At 37.0% G+C, this 11,910-nt stretch overlaps 1 protein-coding gene across 2 annotated transcripts in view; it reads right to left on the reverse strand.

Annotated features, from left to right (window-relative positions):
- The window catches only part of PCNX (pecanex homolog (Drosophila)), a 211,816-nt gene that overhangs the window by 52,914 nt on the left and 146,992 nt on the right, over positions 1–11,910 (reverse strand). For both annotated transcript variants that reach the window (XM_011949638.1, XM_011949639.1), the window contains one exon: positions 11,033–11,248. In XM_011949638.1, coding sequence (XP_011805028.1) covers positions 11,033–11,248 — 216 coding nt within the window. The remainder of the gene's footprint in view (positions 1–11,032; positions 11,249–11,910) is intronic.

The following is an 11,910-nucleotide window of genomic DNA, read 5'->3' on the forward strand; positions in this document are numbered from 1 at the left end:
TATATATGCACATATACATACATGCATGCATATATACAAATATAAATGTATGTACATATATGTATATATTATATACACGTGCATGCATATTTATACATGTATACATATGTGCGTGTATGCATATTTATACATGTATGCATATATACAGGCGTGCATGTATATACTCATGCATACACACATGCATGTATACATGCATGATGTATATATGTATACATACATCTGTACATATATATGTATAGATGTACATAAGTTCACATAAAAATAACTATACTTTAATTTTGCTTGTGACTACAGATGTAAAAATATATGTATATATATTTTTGTATACATATATACATATGTATGTGTGTGTGTGGGTGTGTGTGTATATACAAACCTAAAAAGCCTACCAACAAAAAGAGTCCAGGACTAGATGGATTCACACAGTATATGTATGTATACATATATGTGTGTATATATACGTGTATACATGTATGTGCATATATGTGTATATGTATATATACACATGTGTGTATATATATATGTGTCTGTATATATATATATTTTGAGATGGGAGTCTCACTTTGTCACCCAAGCTGAAGTGCAGTGGCGTGACCTCGGCTCACCGCACCCTCCACTTCCTGGGTTCAAGTGATTCTCCTGCCTCAGCCTTCTGAGTAGTTGGGATTACAGATGCCTGCCACCATGCCTAATTTTTTTTGTATTTTTAGTAGAGATGAGGTTTCGCCATGTTGGTCAGGCTGGTCTTGAACTCCGGACCTCAGGCGATCTGCCCACCTTGGCCTTCCAAAGTGTTGGGATTATAGGCGTGAGCCACCGTGCCCAGCCCACTTCGTCGCATTTTGATATCAGTATTACACTAGTTTTTTTAAAAGCTTGGAGAAATTCAGCTTTTTTCTCCATGTGCTACGAGTTAGAAATTTCTAGAATAAACTTCCTGAGCCTTTTTTTTTTAAATTGTGAAAATGAACAACCTGCTCCTGAATGAATACTATAATGACTACTGGATATATATAATGAAATGAAGGCAGAAATAAATAAGTGCTTTGAAAGCAATAAGAACAAAGACACAACGTACCAGAATCGCTGGGACACAACTAAAACAGCATTTAGAGAGAAATTTATAGCACTAAGTGCCCAAAAAAGAAATTAGGGAAGATCTAAAATCAACACCCTAATATCGCAATTGAAAGAACAAGAGAAGTGAGAGCAAACAAATTCAAAAGGCAGCAGAAGACAACAAATAACTGAGATCAGAGCAGAACTGAAAGAGAAACCCAAAAAACCCTTCAAAAAATGAATCCAGGAGCTGGTTTTTTGAAAAGATCAACAAATAGAAAGACTGCTAGTTAGATTAATAAAGAAGAAAAAAGAGAAGAATCAAATAGACACAATAAAAAATGATAAAGGGGATATCACCACTGATCACACAGAAATACAAAGTACCATCAGAGAATACTATAAACACCTCTATGCAAATAAACTAGAAAGTCTAGAAAAAATTGATAAATTCCTGGACACATACACCCTTCCCAAGCATAAACCAAGAAGTCGAATCCTTGAATAGACCAATAACAAATTCTGAAACTGGGGCAGTAATTACTAGCCTACCAACCAAAAAAGAGTCCAGGACCGGAAGGATTCACAGTTGAATTCTACCAGAGGTATAAAGAGGAGTTAGTACCATTCCTTCTGAAAGTATTCCAAACAATAAAAAAAGAGGGATTCCTCACTAACTCATTTTATGAGGCCAGCTTCATCCTGATACCAAAACCTGGCAGAGACACAACAACAAAAAAGAAAACTCCAGGCCAATATAGCTGATGAACACTGATGAGAAAAATCCTCAATAAAATACTGGCAAACCGAATCCAGCAGCACATTAAAAAGCTTATCCACCATGATCAAGTCAGCTTCATCCCTGGGATGCAAGGATGGTTCAATATATGCAAATCAATAAACGTAATCCATCACATAAACAGAACCAATGACAAAAACCACATGATTATCTCAATAGATGCAGAAAAGGCCTTTGATAAAATTCAACACCCCTTCATGCTAAAAACTCTCCATAAACTAGGTATTGATGGAACCTATCTCAAAATAAGAAGAGCTATCTATGACAAACTCATGATCAATATCACACTGAATGGGCAAAAGCTGGAAGCATTCCCTTTGAAAACCGGCACAAGACAGGGATGCCCTCTCTCACCACTCCTATTCAATAGAGTATTGGAAGTTCTGGACAGGGCAATCAGGCAGGAGAAAGAAATAAAGGGTATTCAAATAGGAAGAGAGGAAGTCACATTGTCTCTGTTTCCAGATGACATGATTGTATATTTAGAAAACCCCACTGTCTCAGCCCAAATTCTCCTTAAGCTGATAAGCAACTTAGCAAAGTCTCAGGATACACACCAATGTGCAAAAATCACAAGCATTCCTATACACCAATAACAGAGAGCCAAATCACGAGTGAACTCCCATGCACAACTGTTACAAAGAGAATAAAATACCAAGGAATACAACTTACAACGGATATGAAGGACCTCATAAAGGAGAACTATAAACCACTGCTCAAGGAAATAAGAGAGGACATAAACAAATGGAAAAACATTCCATGCTCATGGATAGGAAGAATCAATATTGTGAAAATGGCCATACTGCCCAAAGTAATTTATAGATTCAATGCTATCCCCATCAAGCTACCACTGACTTTCTTCACAGAATTGGAAAAAACTACTTTAAATTTCATATGGAACCAAAAAAGAGCCTGCATAGCCAAGACAGTCCTAAGCAAAAAGAACAAAGTTTGAGGCATCACGCTATCTGACTTCAAACTATACTACAAGACTACAGTAACCAAAACAGCATGGTACTGGTACCAAAACAAATATCTAGACCAATGGAACAGAACAGAGGCCTCAGAAATAATGCCACATATCTACAACCATGTGATCTTTGACAAACCTGACAAAAACAAGCAATGGGGAAATGATTCCCTATTTAATAAATGGTGTTGGGAAAACTGGCTAGCCATATGTAGAAAGCTGAAACTGGACCCCTTCCTTACATCTTACACAAAAATTAACTTAAGATGGATTAAAGATGTAAGAACTAAAACCATAGAAAACCTAGGCAACACCATTCAGGACGTAGGCATGGGCAAAGACTTCACAACTAAAACGCCAAAAGCAATGGCAACAAAAGCTAAAATTGACAAATGGGATCTAATTAAACTAAAGAGCTTCCATACAGCAAAAGAAACTATCATTAGAGTGAACCGGCAACCTACAGAATGGGAGAAAATTTTTGCAATCTATGCATCTGACAAAGGGTTAATATCCAGAATCTACAAAGAGCTTAAACAAATCTACAAGAGAAAAACAACCCCATCAAAAAGTGGGCAAAGGATATGAAGAGACACTTCTCAAAAGAAGACATTTATGTGGCCAATAAACAGATGAAGAAAAGCTCATCATCAATGGTCATTAGAGAAATGTAAATCAAAACCACAATGAGATACCATCTCACGCCAGTTAGAATGGCGATCATTAAAAAGTCAGGAAACAACAGATGCTGGAGAGGATGTGAAGAAATAGAAATGCTTTTATACTGTTGGTGGAAGTGTAAATTAGTTCAACCCTTGTGGAAGACAGTGTGGCGATTCCTCAAGAATCTAGAACTAGAAAAACCATTTGACCCAGCAATCCCATTAATGGGTATATACCCAAAGGATTATAAATCATTCTACTATAAAGACATGTGCAAATGTAAGTTTATTGTGGCACTGTTAACAATAGCAAAGACTTGGAACCAACACAAACGCCCATCAATGATAGACTGGATAAAGAAAATGTGGCGTATATATACCATGGAATACTATGCAGCCATAAAAAAGGGTGAGTTCATGGCCTTTGCAGGAACATGGATGGAGCTGGAAACCATCATTCTCAGCAAACTAACACAAGAACAGAAAACCAAACACCGCATGTGCTCACTCATAAGTGGGAGTTGAACAATGAGAACACATGGACACAGGGAGGGGAACATCACATATCCAGGCCTGTTGAAGGGTGGGGGGCCATGGTAGGGATAGCATTAGGAGAAATACCTAATGTAGATCACTGGTTGCTGGGTGCAGCAAGCCACCATGGCATGTGTATACCTATGTAACAAACCTCCATGTTCTGCACATGTACCCCAGAACTTAAAGTATATTAAAAGAAAATTGCGACATGAAGTTGAAACTATTTCTTAGGTTTTACGTGTTATTACTTCACTTTTCTTTCTTTCTGGGAAGTTTATCAAAGATTTTTAAATGAAGAAATAACACAAGAGTTGCATTTTGTGCAGATCACTGTTAGTGGTGGACAGAAATCAGATGTGGTAAGAGGAAATGTAAAAGTTTGGACAGTTACTCAACTGAGGTCTCTTTGTTCGTAGCAGCAGAATAAGGAGAATGGGATACCTGAATTAAAGCAGAATGTTTTTACTCTACAATTCTAATCCCAAGACTATTTGTACCCAATATGCCCTACTAATATATTTTGCTCAGAAAATGAAGTCCATAAGTATAGGAATTAATATTAATAATTGAAAAAAGAATTTTTTTCTGAGCAAAATATATTATGAGGAAACATTCTATTTTCAATTATCAATATTAATTAATAGGGATTCTAGGGTATCTATGAGGAACTATTACCAATTGTTCCCTGGATTAGCTAAATCTTCCAGCCACTTCATAATGAATATACTGATAAAACTAAATAAAACAATCAGAAAACTAGATATGTTTAAACTAATCTGAGTAAAATGCAAAGGAATCCAGTCAGCCAAACATACTATTGATGTGTAAAGTTTGACTTGTAAAACTGTACCTGGTAGTTTACACTTATCAGTAAAAAATTAATATGGAAGAAGATGGTATCAGAAAATTCTGATATAGACAAAAAATGACTGATAACCCAAATTTTTCACATGAAGTTTACATGTAAAGAATCTAGAGCATCTGTAAAATAAAAATGGAAATGAGAAGTATGAATTGGTTTAACTAAGATCTATAAAAACTGACCAAGAAACTTGTTTCAATATTACTTAAAAGTTAGCATCCAGGATAGACAAATAAAATTTAAAAATAATAAATTGGCTGAATGGAGTCTGTCTCGGAAAGTAGATAAAATGCTCAGCAGATCCAAATATCTGCCTGACAAAATAATGACACTTTGGATTAATATTTGGTGGAGGGGTAGGTGAGACAGGGGATCACACTATAAAGAAAAGAAAGTAACCAAAGATCACATCGACATGTGAGCAAGAATATACTCATCCCTCACGAGAGCTCTGGAATGAACAGAAAGAAGAAAAAGGCTATACACTTACATTATTTAATCATTCTATGAAACTAACAAAATACCTATTATATACTAATTGCTGTGTGTCATAGGTACTGAGTACATAATGATAAATGAAGCACATGTGATTCCTGCCCTTGGGAGTCTGCCTATATTCTAAAACAAAGATTGATTAACTTCAGCCCTGGGCCAAATCCAAGCTTAGAATGGTTTTGATATTTTTAAGGGGTAATTTAAAAGAAAGAAAAAACAACAAAGAAGAATATGCAACAGAGAACGTGTATGGCTCTCAAACTCTAAAATATTTACTGTCTTGTTCCTAACAGGAAAAGTATGCCAACCCTTTGGCTAGAGAAAAAATAAACTTTAAACAATAAACACAGTCACATGTTGCATAACTCTGGGGATACATTCTGTGACATGCACTGTTAAGAAATTTCGTTGTGCAAACATCATAGAATGTACTTACACAAACCTAGATGGTACAGCCTACTACAGATTTTGGCTATATAATATAGCCTATTGCTCCTAGGCTAAACACACCTACCTGTACAGCATGTTATAGTACTGAATAATGTCACTAATGGTAACACAATGGTACGTATCTGTGTATCTGAACATATTGAAACACAGAAATGGTACAGTAAAAATACGGCAAAAAGATAAAAAATGGTACATCTATATAGGGCACTTGCCACAAATGGAGTTTGCAGGACTGGAAGTTGCTCTGGGTGAGTCACTGAGTGAGTAGTGAGTGAATGTGAAGGCCGAGGGCGTTACCGTACACTACTGTAGACTTTATAAACACTATACCTTAGGTTACATGAAATTAATTAAATTATTTTCTCCAACAATAAATTTACCTAAGCTTACTGTAACTTTTTTACTTTATAAACTTTTAATTTTTTTAAACTTTTTGACTACTTTGTAATAATGTTTAGCTTAAAACACAAACATATTGTATAGCTGCATAAAAATATTTTTCCCTTATATCCTTATTCTGTAAGTTTTTACCTATTTTTAAAATTTTAATTTTTTTTTGCTTTTTAAACTTTTTTGTTAAAAACTAACACAAAAACACACACATTAGCCAAAGCCTACACAGGCTCAGAGTCATCAATATCACTGTCTTCCACCTCCACATCTTGTCCCACTGGAAGGTCTTCAGAAGCAATGACATGCATGGAGCTGCCATCTCCTATGACAACAATGACTTCCTCTGGATACCTCCTGAAGGACCTGCCTGAGGCTCTTCTTGAGGAGGTATCACTCTTTGAAAAACTGTGTCCACAACAGTTTGCTTGGTTTGTTTCTTTCATTCATCAGAGATTTGCTTGTATGCAGATAATGCAGCAAGAACATTCCTCTCTATTAATGAAAACCTTTTGGTGTTATGGTCCATGTTTTCAAAATTTTAAGGAGCTTGTTGAGGTCTGCAAAAGATTCTGCTAAAACCCTTCACTGTGAATTTTCTTGGGTTTCATCTTTTTCTTCTCTAGCAGTTTCCCTTTCTCTCGCCTGTTCTTCAGCTATGAGTTCCTGTTCCAGTTCCAACAACCCCTCATTAGCCAGTTCCTCAGGAACCACCTCTAGGAGCTCATCAATGTCATCCTTGTCCACACCATGGTTAAAGTTGTTTGCCATCTCCAACCACAGCCATGTTGATTTTTGCAATCTCCTCATCCTTGGCAAATCCTTTGAAGTCACAGATGAACCTCTTGAGTGTCTTCTTCCAGATGCCATTCATACCTGCATTGGTGACATCACCCTAAGCAAGGTTCTTGATGCAGTCATAGACATAATCCTTCCAGAATTGTATCAGTGTCTTTTCAGTGTCTTCCTCAGTTGCAGAAATAGTCTGGGTAAATGTCCTTCTCAGGCAGTAGGTCTGAAAAGCTGCTATAACTTCTTGATCCATTAGTTGGATCAGAGAGGTGGTATTTGGAGGCAGAAATACCACTTTGATACCAGGATAAAGATCACCAATAAAAGGAGGATGTGTGGAGCATTATCAACAGGCACAATCTTGAATGGTATGCTACTCTCCAAATAGTACTTCTCCATTGTGCTGGCAGAGCAATTCAGGAGGGTATCTAGTAAGAAAAGCTGGGTCATTCAAGACTTCTTATTGCTCCTGCAATGCACTGGCAGTGTGTGCTTAGTGATAAGCTTGAAGGCCCTGGGGTTCTCACTGGGCCAGATCATGAAGGGCATCCATTTGTAACCTGCAACATTTCTCCCATGCAAGACTGTTATCCTGTCCTTAATGACTTGAAAGCTGGCATTGACTTGGCCTCTTTACGGATGAAAGTCCTTTCCAGTATGTTTTCAGAATAGCAAGCTTTCATCTATACTGATGATTTGCCCTGTGAAGTAATTTTCCTCACAATCAGCTTATCTAGAGTTTCCAAAAATTCTTCGGCTGCTTTCACATCAGGATTTACAGACTCACCACTCACCAGCTTTCACATTATGCAATAAATAACAATTCTTGAATAAAATCACCCAGAGCTAGCAGAAAATTCAACACTGTAGTTGTGTTCAATCTTTTCTTTCAATATTGCAAACAAATTTTTTGTTTTGTCTGAGATTGTCGTGATGCTAAGAGGTATAATATGCTTCTGTGTCTGGTCTTCAGTAGTTTTTCCATATATGATTTAGGCCCTTTTCAAATTTTTGTTCATCTTTTTGTCTTCAATGAAGCAGATCCTTTAATGGCTTCTGTCACTTTGCTCTTGTTCTTCAAGATCACAGCTATGGTGGAATGGGACACAATTACCTGGCAATAACCATTGCTGATTTGCCACCTTCATAGTCCTTAACCACTTTTAATTTAGCTTCCTGGTCAATCTACTCGATGTGGCCTCTTCCCAGCAACATTAGCTGTGAATTTTGTACATGTAGGGGCCATAAAACAAAATGACACAAGATCAAATCAAATACAGAGAAAATGATGCAATAAAGAGACATAGTAAACATACCTAGTGAGATGTATGACTCTGCCACTGGCATAACAAGACATACTGTTCTAAAGTAAACTTTTTTTTTGTAAGTACGAGGAGGACATTCTAACCATAAAAAGTATAGTATTATATAGTAAATGCATAGTTGTTTATTATCATTACCTAGTATTATGTAGTATACATAATTGTATGTGCTAGATTTTTACAGGACTGGTAGCACAGTTTTGTTTATACCAGCATCATCATAAACACAAGTAATGCTTTGTGATAGGAAAGAATGGCTACGATGTCACTAACAGGAATTTTTCAGCTCCATTATAATCTTAAGGGACCACTGCAATATATGCAGTCCATTGTTGCAGTCCATGACTGTGTAAGAATCTAACAATAAAAACATGGTAAAATGAGATAATCACATATGATAGGTGGCTAGAGGCGGCTTCTCTGAGAAAGCGACATTCAGGCAAAGGAATTAGCCAGACGGAGGATTAGGGGAGGAAGAGAGATGGCTGGTACTTTCTGGCAAAATGAAGGGCAATAAGGAGTCCTTAGTAAAGAATTTAGCACATCTAATAAACTGCAAGAAGGCCAGTGTGGCTACAGTGAGTATGGATAGTGCTGTAAAGTGAGGATGGAGAAACTGGCAGAGGCCAGATCACAGAGTACTATATGATGTGTTCGGGCATTTGAATTCTATCTTAAATGCAATGAGAAGTCACTGGAAAATTTTAAGTACAGGAATGTCATGATCAAATGTGTCTTTAAAAAAATCCCGGCTGGGTGTGGTGGCTCGCACCTACAATCTCAGCACTTTGGGAGGTCAAGGCGGGAGGGTCACTCGAGCTCAGGAGTTCAAGACCAGTCTTGGCAAGATGGTGAGACTCCCATCTCTACAAAAATTAAAATTAAAAAAAAATTAGCCAGGAGTGGTGGTGTGCACCTGTAGTCCCAACTGTTCAGGAGGCTGAGGCAAGAGGCAACTCCTTGAGCCCAGGAGTTTGAGGATGTAATGAGCTGTGATCACGACACTGCATTCCAGCCTGGGTGACAGAGCAAGACACCTGTCTCTTAAAGAAAATAAATGCTCATGTCTGAGTTAAGAATTAAAGGTATCCCTTGTTACCCAAATCTATAGGATTTCAAATAGTCAGGGTTGCTGTATTTTCAAATTTGAGTTTAGATTGGCAAATAATTAGCATTTACATAGCAAAAGATTTATCCAAAAGTTTATGTGAATCTACTCAATACCAGAGACTGAAAATCTGGATAACTTTTCTGATTTGGAGAACTACTGATCAACATGATGAAGTGAGTAGATGGTAAGAAGAACACTCACCTTCCATTTCACATATGTAGAAATGCTAGATAAAACAGCCACCCAACACATTTGTTTTAAAAATTAAATTAAAATTTAAAAATAAGGATGAAGTCTTCAGGTGCCAAAACTTAAAAAGGAGGCTAAAAGTCACAGCAGTAGTAGGAATGGTGGTAAGGGTATGCTAACTTTTGGATGAGCCTAGTTGGATTAGGTTTGAACAGCCTGGGGTTAAGACTCTGGAAGGTCCTAGGCTTCTGATGGGAGAGGCAGAAACAAATATTCATAAGACAAGAACAGGATATTTTGAAGGATGAGAGAATATGAATGGATTATAAACAGATCACAAGTAAACATCAACATTTACTCCATTGAGTGCTGCATAGCTAAAGATTTATTTCTAGCCAACAATGTAACTTCTAGACTAGTACTTGCTCCACTAACATAGACACTCCATAGCTAAGGTGCAAGCCTTCTTATGCAACACTAGGATGAAAATAAAGCTGTGGGGTTATAGATCTGGCTTCGTCCTCTTTCTAATCAAATGCTTTCTTGTTTCTATTCCAGACTAAAAATGCTCCAAAGCACTTCGAATAGATGAAAAACTCTCTGAAAACTCTTAAGTCAAAATGTTTACTACACTGGAAAGATATTCAGTAACAGGACTTGAAACATCCTATGAAACCAGTTTCTACTCGTGCTTACATGTTATTCAGTTTTACAGGAATTGATAATATCAAGTTGATGTTTCTGAATGCATGATTTTCTGTAAAGAAATAACTTTATCAGTACATAAAACTGTAGAGGGCTGATCGAAAGGAAAATGGCCAGTAACTACTTAATGGGTACAGCGTTTTATTTTGGAGTGATGAAAATGCTTTGGAATGAGACAGAGGTGGTGGCTGCCCAACACTGTGAATGTATTAAATGCTCCTGTGATTTCTTCGCTCTAAACATTAATTTTATGTGAATTTCACCTCAATTTAAAAAAATTGTTGAAGACAAAAGCATGGTGTCTATATGAACGTAACTCAGTTAACTATTCTGCCTCACACAAAAATTCAGCATTCCATACTGCTAGCCGTCTAACAAATTTATGCAACTGGTCACAAAAGGGACCAGCAAGAAACCAAGCACAGAACAAAAGAAATTCAACATATCCAGGAAAACAAATCAATTACACACTAACACTACTACCTTTATATATAAAGCCATACTGCAAATATGATTCTTGGAATATGCAATGTGGGTGAAAAAATCTAATACTTACTCTTTAAGAACTTTTCTCATTCCACAATCCCAAATATCTAATTCTATGACAACTTCTAGTTTGAGATAGAAACATGTAAAAGTAAGGTACCACAGGAGTACGCTACAGAAAAAAAGGTGAATGAATGTCTTACCTCTGAATTCAAGTCCCCGCAGCTGAAAAGTGACCAGACCATTGCCTATCTCTATAAGGTGTACTAATGCATTGAGATAGTCAGAGGCAAGGATGAAACAGTCCCCTGTACTGTAGTTTCCCCATCGTCCTAGTAGCAAATCACCACAGAGGCTGTGTTGTAGGGATCTAGTTAAATGCTCATAAAAGATGGAATTCAGATTGTTGTCATCTGATCCTATAAAAAGGGATTTTAAAAAAAGTTAAATTTCACCTTAAGTCCTCTTGACAAACAAGATTGTTAAAAATATTAAAAACTTCTTGCACAGGGTTATATTTATTTGACAAGGAAAATAACATTCATACCCTTACAGTTTCTACATAAGTAAAACACAGGAAAATGAATTTAGATTTAGAAGTCACATAACCTCCCAGAATCTATGGTTCTTATTCACAAAATGTGAGAATTTGACTTGACGCAATCTAAGGACTTTTCGACCTCTTCAACAGTTAGCAATTATTCAATAAAATATGCCTTATAATTAAAACCATGCAAGAGAAATGAGAAAAATAAAATAATTCAGAAGAAGAACAAAAAGCATAAAGTAATACAAGATTTGAACAAATAAAACATAATACAAGATTTGAACAAATAAGACAATCAAAAAGAAGTTGGGGCCGGGCGCGGTGACTCAAGCCTGTAATCCCAGCACTTTGGGAGGCCGAGACGGGCGGATCACGAGGTCAGGAGATCGAGACCATCCTGGCGAACACGGTGAAACCCCGTCTCTACTAAAAAATACAAAAAAACTAGCCGGGCGAGGTGGCGGGCGCCTGTAATCCAAGCCACTTGGGAGGCTGAGGCAGGAGAATGGCGTGAACCCGGGAGGCGGAGCTTGC

This window comes from Colobus angolensis, unplaced genomic scaffold (genome assembly GCF_000951035.1).
Source record: "Colobus angolensis palliatus isolate OR3802 unplaced genomic scaffold, Cang.pa_1.0 Scaffold3, whole genome shotgun sequence".
NCBI classification, from domain to species: domain Eukaryota; kingdom Metazoa; phylum Chordata; class Mammalia; order Primates; family Cercopithecidae; genus Colobus; species Colobus angolensis.